Raw genomic sequence first — 18759 nt, 5'->3', positions numbered from 1 at the left:
ACCACTATCTTTAACTCCTGGACACATTCACAAAAATTCTCAAGTATCGCAGTTTCACATCTAGTGGGGTGGGTATTAACACTCAGCCAGTTATCCTGCAGGTAGTGAAGCCTTCTCCCACAGCTTCCATAAGAGGCATCCGTAGAGATGTTAACATTACTCAAGACAAAAACAAGCAAGCCATTTAACAGTACAAAACATTTAACATTAACTTTACAAATAATAACAAAAAGATCCATGTGTAATATAAACCAAAAGTTTATTTCTACCAATTTGCCCAAGACACTAGAGGAATGAGTTTCCAGTGAGAGAGGGAGTACCCTCTTACATTAACAGGCTTGCGTTCAGTTGAATAACACTAGTAAAGCCACTTAAAATTGCAGACATGATGGGGGAAGAATCTCCTTAAAAGCCAAAGGAAAGAAAAAAAAAAAAAAAAAAGAAGATGCTGGTTGTCTTCGTCTACTATGCCATCTGCAAACATTCATTGATACGCTTACAATGAACCCTTTGAATAGTTTAAATCCCTTATTTTACCTCACCCCACATCTGAAGCCATGCAACTTGCATCCAACACTCAGCACGGGAGAAAATAACTAAAGATCTAGAAACACCAAAAGAAAATGAAAAAAAAAAAAAGCAAAATTGTTTTATTTATGAGCTTTAAAAGCTCTTGCTCCTGCTCATCTGTAAATCCAGTAGACATGTAAAAATACAACCATACAATACATTAGATTCAAAAAGGTACCAAAAAGTACAGTAAAAATAACACTTCCATCACTGGAAATGTAAATGGACACAAAACAATATAAAATAAAAAGTGGAAAAGTGACATTTGCTTCCCCAGTTCCTCACTTGATCTGTACAAATGGAGCATGAGTCCAAATTTCTGCCAACTCCAAAGGAAAAGCCAGAGTCCATGTTCGCTGTGGTCAGACCATGGATCTCTTTTTCTTATTTACTTTAGACCTTAAGAGAAAAACACGGTGCTTAACGTTACTGAGAATAAACCAAATATGGCATGCAGTTACACAGAGACAGACAGGTGCATGAATGAGTTTGACAGGTCAGTGAATGGACAGACACACTTTGGGGGGAGGGGGGGGACACACGACCGCTAGCTATTACACGTAGCACCCTGGTGAAAGGTGGAACGGTCCTCATTCCTGTTCTCAACCACCACCAACTCAACCCTTATTGATCAAGTAGTGTTTGTAGAGATGCATCTTAAGATGGCTGACAGGTGGAATGAATCCATCTTTAATGATCACAGACCCCACAACACGACCTACCCTAACCCCACCACAATGCTTGAATGGATTTAGAGTAGATGGAGATCTTTGGGGTCAAAAAGGCACCAATGGTTACAGCTATGTTCTCATACTACCACGGATGATGCAAAAATGCATACCTGCACTACGTGTGATCAGTATGGCTTGTAGCTACTCTGGTGGCCTCCACGTCTTGGAGTTTTCCCATAGCTTGTATTGCCCTGGTCTGGAGGACAAGAGAAAAAGGGACTGAGTTCTTCTGTACAACAAGGAGGACCAAGAAAATAAAGTTTCTTTTTCTTTCCCTGGGGGCACTTATCGCTTACTGTAATCGTAGCCACCCCCATAGCCGTAATAACCAGCAGAGTAGTCATAGTTGCCATAGCCGCCATATCCGTAGCCTTGCTGTCCGTAGCCATAGTTCTGGTTGTATCCCTGGTTCCAGTAGTTATTGTAGCCTTGATTCCAGTTCTGGCCCTGGCCTAGAAACAACAGGTGAAGCCTTTGTCACAACTCTCCAGCGCACAAGACCCAGACAATTAATCCACAAAAATTTCGATCTACAATTGAATGAAGGTTAAAAGAGGGACTTTTCTAGTATGCACATAAAAGGTGCTTACCTCCACGGCCCCTGCCGCGTCCTCCGTATCCACGGGCACCATACTGCTGCTGCTGGTAGACCTCTTTGGGCTGGGCTATCTTAATTTCACACTGAAACAACAGGAAAGCGCATGTTATATTAAAGTGTGAAATGGCTTACAGAGCAAATTATGAAACTGAGTACATTACAGCCAATTTCCCCTGAATGCATAATGCGTAAAATGCTATTACCTTGCTTCCACCAACATTATGGTATTTCTTCTCCATAACTTTCTTGACGGGAGCCTCTTCTTTATATGTGATGAATACGAATCCCCGCCTCTTTTCCGTCTTTGGATCTTGGGGAAGCTCAATGGTCTCAATCTAAATTAAAGAAAAACAAACACAGCAAACAGTTAGAATCATTGTAACCATTCAGTAACTTCAAATACAGGCAAAACCCAGTGCGTGTCTTACCTCTCCAAAGGTGCCAAAGTACTCCTGAATGACTTCCTTTGAAGTGTCAGGGTTAAGGCCACCCACAAAGATTTTCTTGACTGGATCCTTCTTCATGGCCATGGCCTTCTTGGGGTCAATCTGTCGGCCATCTAACCTGTGCTCCTTCTGTTCAAGAACCTGAGGAGGAAAACATTTTTTTTTGAAAACTGCCCACCCGTATACACACTTACACACTTCTTGAGCTCCAACATAATTCCTTCCACTGACCTTGTCTACACTGGCGGCGTCTTTAAAGAGAATGAATCCGAAGCCTCTTGACCGGCCTGTCTGCTGGTCCATCTTTATGGTGCAGTCTGTCACCTCACCAAATTTAGAGAAGTAATCTTTAAGATCCTTCTTGCTTGTGTCCCAGCTGAGACCACCGACAAACATTTTCCTAAACACAGAAAGAGACACATTTAGCATTACAGGCAGCACCGCTACTCCAACTTTATATGGCTGTGTGGGGGGGTGGGGGTGGTTGTGGGGCAGGAGGGGGTGTAAATGTACACACTGTTCCACAACATCTGTTGACCCAATGACGTAGGGAGGCCGGCTACAGTTGCAATAGCTTCAGGCTATTTTACGACATTTATTCAATATAGTTAAAAATCGCTGTGCGACCACAGCACACACCGCGTAATTACTGCGTCTCATGAGCCAATACATGTTAGATTTGATCCCTGCTGAAGCGCCCATCCCCCCCCTCCACTCTGCACATGGCGCCAACAAAGGCCGGTTGAACAAAGAAACACGGCAAACCAGGAGTGCGTATCATAACTGTCTGGTATCGCTAAAGAACCACACGATGCCATTTCAGACTCACCCTGCATCCTCCTCGCCCTTGCTGGCGTCGATCTGGCCGCCCTCGGTGCCGCCGTTCTGCGAATTCCCGTCCGCGTCGGGCCCCGCGCCCTCCCCGCAGTCATTCGCGGTGCTGTCGTCGTTCCCCTCCTCGGTGAGGCCGGCTCCGTTGAAATCATCGTCGACTTCGTGGCCGTTTTCCGATGTTTCCATATACTGCTGTTCCGTCTCGGACATTTTGCACTATTATACCTAAACCCAGAGGAAGGGGGGAAAAAAAAAACAAAAACATTAACTTATAAAATCACGGAGATTATATAACCCCTCATGCCGTACACACTTCGCCATTTACATGGTGCCAATACATAGCGTTTCCCACCATTTTGGCCGGCACAGCCGCGCTCCATACATTCCCAGAAAGCCCAATTTGTTGTCGAGTACCGGCAAATGGCAACCGAGTAACGTTTACTTACACAACACAGTGACCGACCAACATCTTAAGGTGCATTTGTGCTTACAGCCGGAGATTATAACAAGTTGAACCATCTGTTTCACACTGATAACCCAAGCCGAGACCGTACAACTCAAATTTGCAGTTACGTAATGCTGAGGCCGTGCTAACCGCACTCTATCTGGGTTCTTATTTTCTACTAACCACAGACATTTCATCTACCTCTACAAGAAAAAACAACGAAAACACTACAACAATCGAAGTACTTACGTGACAATATAATGAGAAAAACCAAGGCTAAAGTAGTACGAAAATCTGCTTACTGGTCACACAACCGGAGAGCTCTCTTCAAGATGGATTCTCCCACACGACGACAACTCGTGGTTGGTTTTCTAGAACCGGCAGAAAAAAAAACACATTTCTGAGGAGACGGCGTCTGATTGGCTGATAGCTGCTGTCACTCACGGCTTCGACCAATGGAATACGCGCTGCTTTTTTTTTTTCACAGGAGACGTTCACGCCCGTAACACACAGGAAGGAACTCAGAGTACCTTTTCTGCTTTTAATGAACGATTTGTACCCAGCTCGTCTATTTCAACTCGAAACAGCGAAAACGTTGTGTCGAATAATGTTTCTGGGCGCTATTCTTAACATTTGTCTGTCCTGCATTGCAATTAAGTCCGAATCTGACAAAAATGTAGCCAAATGCAACAGTAGCATATCCATCTGCGTATAAAAATGAACGGACAATGTGTGTGAAATGTCAGATTATTATCATATATTATGATAATAATAATAATATCTAAATAATATACATAAAGAGCTGTCACTTGTTAATGTACGTGGACATTTAATTCAGTGACTACTATACAGATTTAAGAGAAACATTGAGCATGGGTTGGACATAATGAAATAAAATAGTTAAATACATACTGAAGTACAGTGCAGGCTCTCAATAAACACTATTTTGTTGAGTTTGTAAGCAGTTTTTATCAGGCTGTCAAAGAGTTGCTGATTCAACAAGTAATGAGGTCATAATTTGCTGTGTTGTACTGCAATGCATTTTAAGTTGTTCCTGGTATTCGTTTATTTATTTATTCAAAATCTTGCAGACATTAGGGAATAGAGAGTTTGACATTAACTGGCATATTTTGGTCTGTTTGACCACTCACTTGATTTATGAACCATCCATCTATTTTTATACCTGCTTTTTCTGTGTGGCCTGCAGGGACCAGAGCCAGTCCAAAAATCTGCAGCTCTTCAGTCTTTTACAGCCCTCTGCCCGGACAATGAGTTAAGAAACACATATATGAAAAGCTACAATCATAGTTACACACTGCAGACCAAATAACCAAGACTCAAATATCCTATAGAGACTGACTTAAACATCCAGCCATGTCTCAATAATTACGCTAGGTATTTTTGTTTTTTTCTTCGATTGCTGACAAACTCTGAAAAACCCACAATACTACCACTGGTTTTTGGGATTATTTTCTCACATAATCAGTCTGTCAGCTGCCACACAAACTGCTGTGAATGCCTGAATAAAACACTGCAATGCTCATTTGACTAACTGAATTAATCTACTTTATACGCTCAGCAACATTTGTCAAACAGCCATATGCACATGAAGGTCTGTAAACAAAAACATGTTTCTGAGAGTGTGGTCCCAACTTCGTCGATGTTCTCATTTCAACTCAGGTCATACAATTCCTCCAGTTCACTCAGTGCAATCATGTTCAGTAATGAAACGGAACATTTTTGTCACCCTGGCTGATTTCCTAGGCAGATTGTTCTTTATCAAAAAATAAAGAGATATTTGATTTATTGAATGATTTGGACCAGTTAGTGCTCTTATTTAAACGTGCTGCATTTGAATTCAGATTATGAATCAAGTCACACTGCTTAGAGAAGCGCTAAAAAAGAATAAATGATTCATAAATATGCTAACTTAAATAGAAAGCAAATATAACAGATGATTGGTGCTGAAAATACATTTTATTTTTTATTGTAGTATTGAACACATTTGTTAAAATACTACTGATATTATATATTCTTCCCCTTTTTTCACCTGTTTTCATTCTGCTTCTTCCACAGTGACCCCATCACATATCTTAGGCTTGTTTGGACTGTTTTTCATCAGCCAGTCAGCAAGCCAAACCTATTGTAAACAAAAGTGCAGGAAATTGGACTACGATGTTTCAGGGACTCCAAAAGCAAGACCAGCAAACAACAGTAACAGTAATATTAGCTGCAATAAATAATGGCTAATGAATAAATATGTTCATCTGTATATCTCAAAATATTGAGCAGTGAGCACTTACACAGGGGTTGTGTGGCTTGTGCTTGCAGAGCTCAGTAAGTCCATGTAGCAGAGTTGGGTTTACATATCTGCTCAGGTATTCTTCAATTCCTTCTCTTGAGGGAAAGGGCTCGATAACAGCTGAAGAGAGAAACATGTCAAGTCCAGAATCCTACGTGTACAATACCACATTTCTATATGAACAACAGGATGTGTGAGTGTGTATTACTCACAGTTTGGGAACATAAATTTGATCTCCCTCTCAGCTGCATGAAATGACTCACTGCCATGAAGTGCATTTTTCAGGTCAGATGTGCCATATTTTGCTCTAAGGCTGGGGAAAAAGAACAGCACATTCATATAAATACTCCTGCGTGGGTTGTCATGACCGCAGACCTTTAGCCTGCCTCTTTAGACAAAAACGACAAATCAAAAAAGAGTCAAATCAAAGGATAATCTGCATTCATGGAGTGTGCCGAACTATGTACTGTTTGTCATAAAGTATGATAACTCTGAGTCCTGGTCTCTGACCATTATGACTCCTATTAGTCAGTCATTTTATGACTTGATAGTCAGAGGCTAGGGCTCAGAATCACAATGAATTATATATATGAGCAAATACTGGAGTCACTGTAAGGTGCATCCACACTGTACCAAGACCACAGACAATATTATGAGGGTAATTTTTCAAAACTGTAAAGGGAATGTAAACAGTATGTTTGACCTAATGTTATTATTTTGTTTGATTTGTTTGGATGTTTTATATTTGACTCATGTGAAGCAATGTGTTACTCATATTGAAAAGTGCTATACAAATAAAGTATCATTATTATTTTGTCCACTACACATATGTATGAGACATTTACTGAACTCTTTTTGGTAGGGAAATCAATAGTGTTTAATTCTCCTTTTCCTAAGTATAGGCTAATGAAGGTCTGTTGTATTCATACCAGGCTCTGTTTCAAACACATAATGATATTTTGGGATGGATCACAAACTTGGTTTGTATAAATGCCTCACTTTCCATTACTGGCCCTCCTAAGCAGTGAGTCAGTCAAAATGCCTATCATTGTAATACATTTTATTTATAAAAAATAAACAAACAACACAACAAAAGTCTGAATTAACACCTTATAAATTATAAGTAACAAACATACCATTCTGGATGAGTTTCTCTAGCCTTGGTGCTGTTGACAGGCCCTATGATGGACTTCCAGTGGGCAATAGCGTTGTTGCGGGCCAGAGTCAGAGCAATGATGGGGCCAGAGCTCATGAAGGCAGTCAAGCTGGGAAAGAAGAACTTTCCATACTGGTCTGCATAGAAGTCACTGCATTGCTCTGGACTGAGCTGCAGTTTCCGCTTCTGCCACAGGGATGAAATATTGGACACTTCAGTGAGACGATTGGAGAAAGGTGAATCACATTTAGTGGATCAGAATGAATCCACTCATTTATCATTCTCAAACAGCTCAGATGAGTAAGAAAAATTATCATAGTCTTAAGTGAGTTGTTGTCCGTCAGAAAATATTTGAGACTATGCACATGGCGTTCAGTCTATTAGCAGACCTTCAAAAGAATGAAATTAATTTTAAGATTCAATTTGCTGGAGAATTTTACACCAAAATAATACAAATCCTAATAATCTTATTTTGACTTGAAAACAGAAATCACATAAATGTAGTGACTCTGGTGTTTCCCCACTGATGCTGTATGTATGAAGTCATAAATAAAACGTCTGATCATATATCATCCAATACTGTTGAAACAGTAATAAACATTTTTGAGAAGGATCACTTTAATTTGTGTGACCACGATATGCGCTTAGTAGAGCATTGTCAGCGCTCTCTGGTGGACAAACTACATAATGGTGAAACTGTTTCTTTCGTTCCTCAAAAAAAAAAAAAAAAAAAAATCTTTGGCAATGCTGTACAGCGGTTTCTTGTTACATATCCGTCAGCGGATGACAATATATGTGCAATAAATCAGTTAATAATATAATCATGAGACGATACACAAAGTAGGGGAAACGCCTTATCTGCTTATGTAGGAACATCTTACGATAAAAAAAGTTATTAACTATTTCCTCAAAAATCACTAGTCAAATATCAACCCCTTCTTGACTCAATAATGCACATCGGTAATATTTGAAACTGTCTCTCTCATGACATATGTAAATGTTCGTATGAAATATCTGTTGCATTAGAAAGCGCTGTAAACCACAGATTTTTACGTTATTGTGTCTCTCTCTGCATTTTCAAACAACAATTGTTACGCCGACCTGCACAATAGTGAACCCCGACTTGAGGATAATGTCTTCAATCTCCTCACTTTTGTGAATGGCATCCGGTTTGACGACGGCCAGGGTTCTCTCCACATAAATGCGAGGATGTAACTTTTGTTCCATCCTTTCCTTCACGCAAGTCACACAAGCATCTACGGCCTCACGTTTAACATAAAAAAGCAATTCATTAAAAAAAAAAAAATAAGTAAGAATATTGAAGTGTGGTTACTTATTTAAACCACAGCCCCACGGTCGCGATGTCTGTTTTTAGGTTGCTAGGATACAATTACCCGTCTACGGGAAGCCAAGCGGGACAATCCACACAACGTACAAATCGATGTGGCTCGGCTTCCAAGTAACGTTACGTAAAGTTTCACGCTTTTGCCGCAACCAATAGTCCTAATAGATATTGGCCGTACTGAAGTTTTTAGTGTGTACAGGTCCTTTCAAGAGTTTGTATGAAAAATGACGTATTATACTCATACTCTGCACTGAACCCGATATTAGCTTTGACATAAGTGGCCAAAATGACTGTCATCTCCAAATCTAACTTTCTTAAACTGTAGGCAAACTTCTAAATAAACCCTTGACCTAAATCATATTTTGGTTTGTTAATCACTATTGTCCCTACTAACTGGTATACAAATTTGGTTAAAATGTAAATAAGAGTTCAACCTGTAATCAATATACATTACATTGTAAACATTGTAGCATGTGTCTATTACAATCATTTATATCATACATTGTTGAAAGCAAAAAAAGCACACACGTTCTTTTCAAACAGTCTTTTATTCAAAGTTTCATTGACGAAAAGTTCTTATCGAGTTCCAATGGTGACCTGCCACACTCTGATCAGGTTGTCAGTGTAGCCAGCAAACAGGGTCTGCAAAGAAACAGGGACAGACATTAACACATACTCAAATTCTGTCATTTTATAGTCCTACATTTTCTCCAAAAATACTCAAATAAGTGTGTTTCTAGTGCCCCTCATATTTGCAGGACTGTCACCAGTGGACATCAGAGTTATAAGTGAATGGGTATAATCACTGGGGTAGAAAAAACACTAAAACCACCAATTAGTGGGATAGCCAGACATCTGTAGTGACAGGTCCTACAGAGCTGAGTGTGTTGTACCTGTCCATCAGCAGACCATGCCAGAGAAGTACACTGTGGGGGTTCAGCCTTGCTGTTTGTGCTGATCACTTCCTGCCTCAGCTCATCCACAATGATCTTGCCCTCCAGATCCTACACGGCAAGAAGGAAGACACCAGACAGAGGTGGCAATGGATTAGTGACAGAGGTTACTGCATCCAAAATTACACATCAAACAAATTTGTCTATGTTAAAGCTCAGAAACAGCCTCTTTATCATCAAAGAATACAGTTGGCATTCAAAGTTTCATCACTGACTTTTACACTATAGCTACAGTGTATATGATGCTAATGCACCATATACTGATAAGGTATTTAGGATGACGTCTTTTACCCAGATCTTGATGCTGGGGCCAGTGGCGGCACACAGCCAGTAGCGGTTGGGGCTGAAGCAGAGGGCATTGATAATGTCACCACTGTCCAGGGTGTAGAGGTGCTTCCCCTCATTCAGGTCCCACAGCATGGCCTGTCCGTCCTGAATGGAGAGAGAAAGGTATTCTTCAATAACCATATTTTTAAGCCGTACATATAATTTCTGGGCAATGTACATGATAGGTGACAACTAATGACTAGGCCTTTGTTGCATAAACATTACAAATCTTCAGCACTAACAACCTTTTAAAGTGCAGGTACCACTCAGAAACAGCCTCTTTATCATCACTGTTTAACAGATGCATCTAAAGTTTTCATCACAGTTGAAACCTGCAAGCTGGACTTCAGCTAGTGTTTCTATTGGATTCAGAATGAGTGTGGGGGAAAAAAAAAAAAAAAAAAAAAATCCTGTGACAGCGTACAATAATAATACGTTTATATCATACCTTTCCACCAGATGCGCACAGAGAGCCATCAGGAGAGACAGTCACTGTGTTCAGGAAGCCAGTGTGGCCAATGTGGTTGGTCTTCAGCTTGCAGTTAGCCAGGTTCCACACCTAGGAGCAAAGGACAGGCAGACTACATCAGACCTAAGAAGTACAAACCAGACCACGTAACGCTATCTGGGTTTTGCCCTCAAACATTTTCATCACTGAGGTGGTCAGATAATACATGCTAGTTTTTCCAAAGCACTGGGCTAACTAGTTTAGGATGAAAATTTCATTCAGGCTCATTTTTTAAGTCACAGTTCTAAAGTAAGGGAACTCAAAGACAAAAGCAGAAGAGAGTTTTAAAAAGTAACATCATACCTTGACCATCTTGTCCCAGCCGCAGGAGACAATGATGGGGTTGCTGCTGTTGGGGGAGAAGCGCACGCAGGACACCCACTCAGAGTGGCCCTCATCCTACACATTCAAGAGGTAAAATGAAAGATATTTACCATCTCTGATCAGGTAAACAAGGTGGAGAAATCATAAATTTCTACACTTATGTGTTTTGGTTAGTCCTGCAAAACTAATGTTTCCACTGATGATCAGGTTAGCAGCATATTCCTTATGACATCAAATTAAACTGTGATTGAGAAAAGTTTTTTTTTTGTTTTTTTTTTTTTTTTAACTAGCAGGGATTGCCAAATTTCAAGTAGTCAAAGTAGTGCAATGACATAGCCTAGTACTTAAAACCACAAAACTAATTCCACTGACAGAAAGGTCAGCTGGCAGCTCACCTGGATGGTGTACTTGCAGACTCCAAGAGTGTTCCACAGCTTGATGGTCTTGTCCCGGGAGCCAGACACAATCTGGCGGTTATCAGCAGAAAAGGCCACACTCAGAACATCCTTGGTGTGTCCAACAAATTGGCGGGTGGTGGCGCCACTGGGGAAACATACCAAACATTTCAGATGATCACAACTGTTGTCCATCTCAAGACGCGGTAGAAGTAAACATGTGCATGTCTAATACTGCTACAGTTAAAGGCTACCAACACATTTAAGAGTGAAGTCAACTTATTTTTCAATTGTCTATGTTTATAAGTGACAAAGAATGTTTATGATCTAGTGGCAACATCAGTGTTCACAGCACACACCGGTCATTGATGGTCTTGCATAGCTGTTAGAGAGGTCCCTTACTGTTTCCTATGACACTAAATGGTGACCTACTGTATTGTCATCTACGGTTGTTATATTTTCCAGCAACAGGAAAAATCAGCCACGTTATGTTAGCTGTTAAAATAGTCAGTAACAGCTTTGGGAATAATAATGACAACAACATTACCAAGGTGCTCATTACAGGCAAGATCCATTAAGATGCTGACCACACAAATTACACAGGGTTTGTCTCAGATCTGACCTATTAACGTGAAGGAGGGCTTCATGCACACCTGGTGTAGCTCTGTCATGAAAGTCAGTTAACTGCTGGTAAAGATGACAGTTTGACTTTCATTTTGGCATCGTTTATGATTCCTGTGGCCTGGCTTCAGTGGTTCTGGGTAAAGAGTATTCATTTTCCTGCATGACCTCTACCTGTGGCCCCACTGCTGTTTAGTGTAACACGTACTTTCAACTTTTACCCTATAGAGGACATCAGACCAAGTGAAGAGATGTCCACTCTTGGCACTTACGTGGTGAGATCCCACAAGCGGAGGGTCCCGTCCCAGGCACCGGACAGGGCAAACTGTCCATCTGAGGAGATGACAACATCACTTACAAAGTGAGAGTGGCCCTTCAAGGAGCGCTGGGGGATGCCATAGTTGGTTTCATCACGGGTCAGCTTCCACATGATGATAGACTTGTCTGGAAACCAAACAAAGCAAAAACACAGTTTATTTCCAACCGGTAACAAACACATTGAGAACATCAGCATGTAATATTCAGCACTGGGCGAGTGCGTTTCCAGGGAAAGCTGTCAAACATTTGATCAACAGTTAGCAGGTCCAATATACAAAGACTGGGAGTGCGCTCTTGCTAGGGCCACATATATGTGCATCTAACTTCACAGTTACGTGTCTGCACTCACACCTGTAGTCGAAACTACTGACTGTTATTACACGTGTTACAGATACAATGCAGAGAAGTACTGATGACGCCTGATAGTGTTAGCTAGCACGGCTAACCGGTGTCTTTCTCTCTAACTTCAACAGATTGTGTCATAGTAAAACCTGTATAAAACATTATATGTCTTCACAGCTGGTTTTATGTATTTCATGTGCCACTAACATCTGTATCGTCGTTTATCTAACGTTACGGCAGCAGAGCAGCTAGCTGCCTAGCGCTATCAGAGCCATATTGGCGGAGCCGGCGGAGGGGAAGCCTCACCTCGGGACGCCGACAGAATCATGTCGGGATACTGGGGCGTAGTGGCGATCTGGGTGACCCATCCACTGTGCCCCTTCAGGGTCCCCCTCACTGTCATCTGCTCGGTCATTTTGGCGAGGTTCGGTGGTGCCTTTTACAAGGATGGATTCGGATTTTTCAGAGGTCCGGGGAAACCTAAGTCCTCATCGCATCTAGGCACAGAGGAAAAGGAAGTACAGACCCGGATGCAAAAGCTATGAGGAGGGGAACAGGCCGCGAAGGACTCTGGGAAATGAGGACTTGACACTTTAACAGATTCTACACATGTTCATATTTGACATGAATTTACTGCTCACTGACACCAAAAGGATACGCAATCATTTCATAGATCTGTAATTAAGCAACAGAAGCGCATTCATTGGAGAAGTTTATAGAATAAATATTCAATTAGAAATATCATTGAGGCAACTCTGACATTTTTATTTGTTTCAAAAGCAACAACATGGACACAGTTTTTATTTTCTTTGTGTAAACTTTCTTTGTGTCCTTCTGTCCCACATTTCTAAGAAGAAATGGACTCACTCCAAACTAGATTTTTAACATTTTTGTCAAGAATATCGCACCACAATGAGAGACCTTAGAAATAAGAGTGCTCTGAAAACACACAGCATTTTTATTAAATGTTATATGCAAATAGTGTTTTGTTTGTTTTTTTGGCTGCACAGTTGTGTTTGTGTACAATTTTATTTGTTTCTTGTACATACTGTTCTGATAATAAAACGGATAAAATAATAATAATACATCCATACTTTTACTCATTGATACGAGAACATATTTTTGTTGGTCTGACACATGACAATGGGTGTTTTTTGTGCATTTAATTCGTATGAGAGAAAAGTCTGATATAAAATGGTCTCATGGGGAATTAACCCAAAAACAGTGATATCACTCCCACGATTGAAAAAAGAAACTGCTACTCATTTAAATGTACTCATAGTACTTTGAGGTTAACAAACTGGCCAGATGCTCATCAGAAATCCTGTCATCATCATCATAGGTAAATATCACATTGATTGAAATAATAAGAAAAGTATTGTAGGAGTAGGCTACTTTGGTATTGACATTTTAAAAATTCAAGCCAAATACTGAACTTTTCCTGATACTCAAAAGCAAAAAAGTGCATTTTAAACTTTTATCACAATCCATTTAATAAATTTAAAGATGTTTAATATTAAATTTTAATGTTGAAATCTGTAGATTTTGTAATGCTGCTATTTAACCTTTAAATTTTCATTAAAATTTTTGGATCAATCTCCACTTGAGATCCATAATGGTTGTGCCCAAAAACCAAAATTTCAACTTTTCAATAGTAACATTGTTTTTGTAATCTTTATGCAGAACAAAAAAGGTGGAATATCTTGTGAGCGATATAATCATTGCAGCAAAATATAATTATACATGTGTAGATTCTATAATTTTCCTCCTGTATCTGAAGTTTTAAAAGCCAACTGGTCATTATCCACAAGTTCTTGAGACACAGTGATGATACAAAAGACATTAAAATTACTTTGCATCCAACTTAGCCCAAGACATTTTGACTTTGTCACAGAGAGCACAGAGGTAAATAATAAAATTAGTGGTGGCTGAATTCCATTTAGCTGCTTCACTTTCACGGTCCTGGTATTGTGCATGCTGGCTCACTGTTACACTGACGTGACTTGAGAGGTACGTGGAAAGAATGGAGCCATTGTTAATGTTGTTTGTAACAACTGTGCCTTTCCTCAGTCAAAATGTCTGTAAAAAACGCACTTTTAACATGTCACGATAATGTCACACCCACCTATCAGCGTACGCTGTTTAAAGACATGATCAGATTGCACACTTTTAAAACTGTCTCCATTTAGATGAATTCAGATTCAGTGTTTTCTAAACCCATATTATGATGCAAACAAGGCATATAACAATTGAAATCCTCTAAGGTTGTAAAAGCGTGATAAAACTGTTTATTAATAACCCCAGGAACTGACTGTCTTGTCAATAATTCAAAGTTAGAATATTTCTCAAATAAACCTTGAGGGGTACACATTATGGAAGTATTTATAACAAATGTGCCACCAATCTAATAGTTACAAACTCTTGACCACAGATGTAGCCCTGAAGTCATTTGTTAAAACCTGCAATTATCTAAATTAAGAACAAGACATTCAGAGCTGTTGTAAACAATTCAAGCCGATGTTAATGATGGGTGCCTGTGGTCCAATGTTCCTGCATGGCTCAACTGCAACCAATTGTGTAACCTGTTGTTTAGTCTAAGGAACAATGAGCTCATTCAGCTGTTACAATAGAGGACATATGCAAATGATGAAAATGTTTGGTCAGATTTCAAAAATTAAAAGCACACTTATTTTGGCCTAAAGGGTAACACACCAATATCTGTTTTCCTCATAGACATTTGAGTCACACGGTCTAAAGTAACTTTTTAATTCTGTTGCTTACTGAGCACACTGATGCTGCCACTACCACCATGTGGATGAGCACCTTTCCGTTAGCTGTAAGACTAATGACTAATCAGCCTCAGATGTACTTTGTTTATAGTGATAATTAGCAAATATTAGCATGCTAACTAAGATAATGAACTAACTAAGATAGTGAATGAGCCTCAGAGAGCTGCTTGCATGATGTAAATTCATTAACCCATGTCAAAGTTTTCTGTCCAAATGTCAGATAATACGTGTTTCTTAATCAGGCAGATTATAGTAGCAAGTGTTACACATTTGAAGAGATTGTCAAACTTTAGAAATCATGTAGGAACACTGCCTGGTAGGAAAATAGTGAAGGATCTTCTCTTTGACCTCGCTCAATTATAAGACTGATTGCTTTCAGACTTGCAAGAGACCCAGCCTGTGAGGAAGCTGTCGTCCCTTCTAACATGTTCCATATGGTACGGGATAACGTGCTCAGGTTCCTTCCTCTGTGGTGTATTGGTGTCTGGTTGTGTTTTGTGTTGTTTGCTCCTTTGTGTTTAATGCATTAAAGAACTTGTATATCTTTAATGTACAGGAGCATAGTCTTGTATTTATGTTTTTTATGGTTTACCTCCATTAATTTACACTTGTACAGCTTCTGTGTATTTTTGCACCTGACCAAATTAATTTCCTTCTTAGGATAATAAAATCAAATTTTATACTTGAAGCCGTTTTTTTAATTATTGCATGTCTATGCTTTGTGTCTCTGCATTTTATGAACATAAGGTGTTGGGTTGGAAGAACATCTCAAAAGAAGACTGACTTGATGTTATATTATTATTAAATCAATGAAACAAATAATTATACATGATTACATATGATTTAATGGACAAGAAACCATAAACCAGAGAGTTTATTTCAGTCTACATGTTTAGTTAACCAGATTTCAAGTTATACATATTTAGACAAGTAATTACAAAAATAGCTTAATTCTTTTACAACCAAATACACAACCGAAAAACATTCTCACAAAGTCAAGCTAATACTGTAATATACGATTTGCTAAAACACCAAAGTGTATTCAGATATTGTGCCATTTATTGACTTCATTAAGCCTTAAAACTGAAACTGATAGAATCTGCAAAAGAAATAAACACATACGATAATGTTAAGTGACAGATAACCATCAGATTCCAGTAAAATAATGCCAAGACCTGTGTGACTTGCAGTCTAACCATTCTGCTTTCAATAAAATTTCTCACTCAACAGGATTTTCAAATAAAGTTTGTATGCCAGCTGTTCTGTCGGCTTAATCTGTTAACTCATTTACAGATTTTTGTTCCATCGAAAGCGTTTCTAGAATACCCTTAACTTCATAAACATGTTGTACTGTATAGGTTTAATAAAGGATGCACTTATATCGCTTACAAAACCCTTCTGAAGTTAAAAAAAAAGAAAAAAGAGCAGAACTTCACACCAAGTTTATCCCACTGATATGGAAATTCTTTTGTGTGACGTCAATAAAGCAGCTTTGGCACTTTGCAGATATAGTGTAAAAGGATCTTTACAGGAACTATGCAGTGCAGTTTAATGTGGCCTGCATCATGACGTGAGCCAGTTTATAAGTCAGCTAGTGGATATTTTTAATTACAAAGAGGAAATCAGTATTACCAATGTACTGTATTTTCTGAATTCAGCACTGAACCAACTCTGTTGTCCTCCTCCTACATTGCATGAAATTTACTGAAATTGGAATATCAAATTCCACTTACACATTTTGACATATCACTTATCTATTTGTGTTCCTCTGATAAATTTGAAGATCCCATCTAAAATCCTAAACATTTTAGATGAACAACCTTAATATTACTTCATGTTACTGTGTAAGATTCGAAAATGATGCAGTGTTTTGGTTGTGAGCAAGAATTGGAATTAGAAATGTTTAGCAGCCTGCATGCTGATAGTTACTGAAGATAATCAACCAATAAAATATTGTGAATGTTCATATTCAGGTTAAAAATAAAAATATTGTAAGTCAGTCATGACTTGGGATTAACCTGATCATATGCTTTGCTTTAAAAAAGATGACTGCTTAATATTATTTATATTGTATAAAAAAGCGTCAATGTCCACTAAGAAAAAGTAATACCATTTCCAATTAATGTAAATGTAATTCCACACATGTAAACAGAACCAAAAAAATGATTCCACGTAGTTCCATGTAATCTGTGTCATGTAAATATTTGACAATAGTTAATGCTACATCAGTGAAGTACACTACATTTACATTTCTTTAAACAATGTGTATCTGTATACATGAGGGTTGTTATACCATCCATGGTTTGTATGTGTATGCAGAATAGAGTTTTAAACAGGTATATACGAGTTTGTAAAAGTATTTAAGCACCAAGAAATTATTCCATCTGAGAAAAATGTATTACAAAGGCTGAAACTTGTTGTGGTAGAACACACAAAAAATATGCATCATAACTGACAATTATAAACCACTGTGCTAAGGTGTATTGCTGAATTAAAATGAATAATTACCAAAAACAAAGAAAAAAAAACAAAAAACAAAAACAAAAAACAAATCAATGGCTGTGTTTACATTTGTCTGAATTTGCATACTTTAGTCTGTTAGTCCTTCAGTCCAAATGACTAATATTGGTTCAAAAATATCAAACAAACAACACACACTTAAGTCAGCAGCAAGAACTTACAACAGTAAAAATGGCAACAGTAATTAAACATGTCCTCATCTGTGATTAAAAGATAATTATCGGTCACGCTGAACACTGTTAAGAAAAGAACTTGATTGGCAATCATCTGTTAAGGCAAATAAAACAGACCCAGACTAATGCTGGAGCTGATCGGCTCCCTGGTTGAAACACAGAAACACTGATTGAACATGAATACTGTGAATGGCTCCTTCAAATCTGGTCATGAAGTTTCACTCTCTATATATTCCACAAACATGTCGATGCACAGGAATGCAAAATGTAACTGGACAAAACTTGATAAGTATATAAACGGAATAAAACAAAACAACACACAACTCACCACTGCAGCAAGTGTAAGCCTTAAAAAAAAAAAAAAGGTCGACTTACTGACTTTTCTGAGTGGCTTGTTCAATGGAAAGACAATTAAAGACTGCGTATTGAAAATGAAAATGAAATTACTGTCATTTGATGTTTCAATGAGGGACCACAAGTCATACAAGTTGACAGGATGCTAAACAACACTGTGTCTTGTTATGATCATGCATTGAATTAGTGAAAACCTTTGCTAAAGATCCATACAAGAGATCACCAAAACATGTTCAGTGTATCTGTGCAGTAAATCCTTCCTCATGTGCCAGTGACATCATTGCTTCCCAAATGACTTCAACTGGTTATCAAACTATTGCATAACTTCATCCGCCACATACATGTCTTCTCTTCCCCAGGTGAATGTGGAAAACCAGTGTTCTCTGTCGCCCCCTCCTGGAGAGTTTCCGTAATAGAGGATCAGAGTGTTCAGTATGACACTGAGGCATTACATGGCTCTCTGTGCTTCATAAAGGCCAATCTGCCCCCTCACGCTCTCTGACTGTCAATGTGTCCTTTCTCCACCGGGCCCCGTATCCCTTCAGGGCTGAGAGAGACGCTTGCGTTTGAGCTTCTGCCTCGACATCTCCTCCTTTCAGAAAACACAAAGAGGAGAAGAGAGCACTGACCCACAACCACCATCTGCCAAGAGATCTGTCCGTCCATCCAAGCTCAGCATCCTCGAGACCAGATGAGTGCACACACTGT

General features: G+C 39.1%; 4 protein-coding genes across 6 annotated transcripts in view; all 4 read right to left on the bottom strand.

Moving 5' to 3' along the window:
- Positions 1 to 242: 242 nt before the first annotated feature.
- On the bottom strand, positions 243 to 4070 carry hnrnpaba (heterogeneous nuclear ribonucleoprotein A/Ba). Of its 2 annotated transcripts, none has more exons than XM_071506886.1 (9): positions 3927 to 4070; positions 3175 to 3404; positions 2577 to 2745; positions 2328 to 2486; positions 2103 to 2234; positions 1892 to 1982; positions 1598 to 1753; positions 1412 to 1497; positions 243 to 969 (listed from the first exon to the last, which is right to left on the bottom strand). In XM_071506886.1, exons 2-8 carry the CDS (start codon positions 3387 to 3389, stop codon positions 1427 to 1429), a joined length of 993 nt encoding a protein of 330 aa, XP_071362987.1. In that variant the 5' UTR covers positions 3390 to 3404; positions 3927 to 4070; the 3' UTR covers positions 243 to 969; positions 1412 to 1426. The 2 variants fall into 2 exon arrangements, with proteins under 2 accessions (XP_071362987.1, XP_071362988.1); XM_071506887.1 differs by having other exon boundaries at positions 3874 to 4012.
- A 1378-nt stretch (positions 4071 to 5448) lies between these two features.
- nme5 (NME/NM23 family member 5) lies at positions 5449 to 8818 on the bottom strand. 2 transcript variants are annotated; one of them, XM_071506890.1, is made up of 5 exons: positions 8234 to 8818; positions 7063 to 7268; positions 6139 to 6239; positions 5928 to 6046; positions 5449 to 5764 (listed from the first exon to the last, which is right to left on the bottom strand). In XM_071506890.1, exons 1-5 carry the CDS (start codon positions 8279 to 8281, stop codon positions 5681 to 5683), a joined length of 558 nt encoding a protein of 185 aa, XP_071362991.1. In that variant the 5' UTR covers positions 8282 to 8818; the 3' UTR covers positions 5449 to 5680. The 2 variants fall into 2 exon arrangements, with proteins under 2 accessions (XP_071362991.1, XP_071362990.1); XM_071506889.1 differs by having other exon boundaries at positions 5563 to 5764; positions 8184 to 8818.
- A 138-nt stretch (positions 8819 to 8956) lies between these two features.
- rack1 (receptor for activated C kinase 1) lies at positions 8957 to 12739 on the bottom strand. Its single transcript, XM_071506888.1, has 8 exons — positions 12522 to 12739; positions 11828 to 11999; positions 10935 to 11082; positions 10519 to 10614; positions 10156 to 10266; positions 9672 to 9812; positions 9321 to 9431; positions 8957 to 9069 (listed from the first exon to the last, which is right to left on the bottom strand). The coding sequence occupies exons 1-8, from the start codon at positions 12628 to 12630 to the stop codon at positions 9004 to 9006; spliced, it is 954 nt and encodes a 317-aa protein (XP_071362989.1). The 5' UTR covers positions 12631 to 12739; the 3' UTR covers positions 8957 to 9003.
- A 3121-nt stretch (positions 12740 to 15860) lies between these two features.
- LOC139637913 (collagen alpha-1(XXIII) chain) overlaps positions 15861 to 18759 on the bottom strand; it is a 117181-nt gene continuing 114282 nt past the window's right edge. Inside the window, exon 30 of the mRNA XM_071506892.1 lies at positions 15861 to 18643. Within this exon, the coding sequence (XP_071362993.1) occupies positions 18593 to 18643 (51 nt within the window). The 3' untranslated portion in view covers positions 15861 to 18592. The remainder of the gene's footprint in view (positions 18644 to 18759) is intronic.

Source organism: Trachinotus anak, unplaced genomic scaffold (assembly GCF_046630095.1).
Source record: "Trachinotus anak isolate AG129_WGS33_773 ecotype Australia unplaced genomic scaffold, CSIRO_AGI_Tana_v1 ptg000021l, whole genome shotgun sequence".
Classification (NCBI taxonomy): Eukaryota; Metazoa; Chordata; class Actinopteri; order Carangiformes; family Carangidae; genus Trachinotus; species Trachinotus anak.
This window is presented reverse-complemented; position numbering and strand designations above follow the sequence as displayed.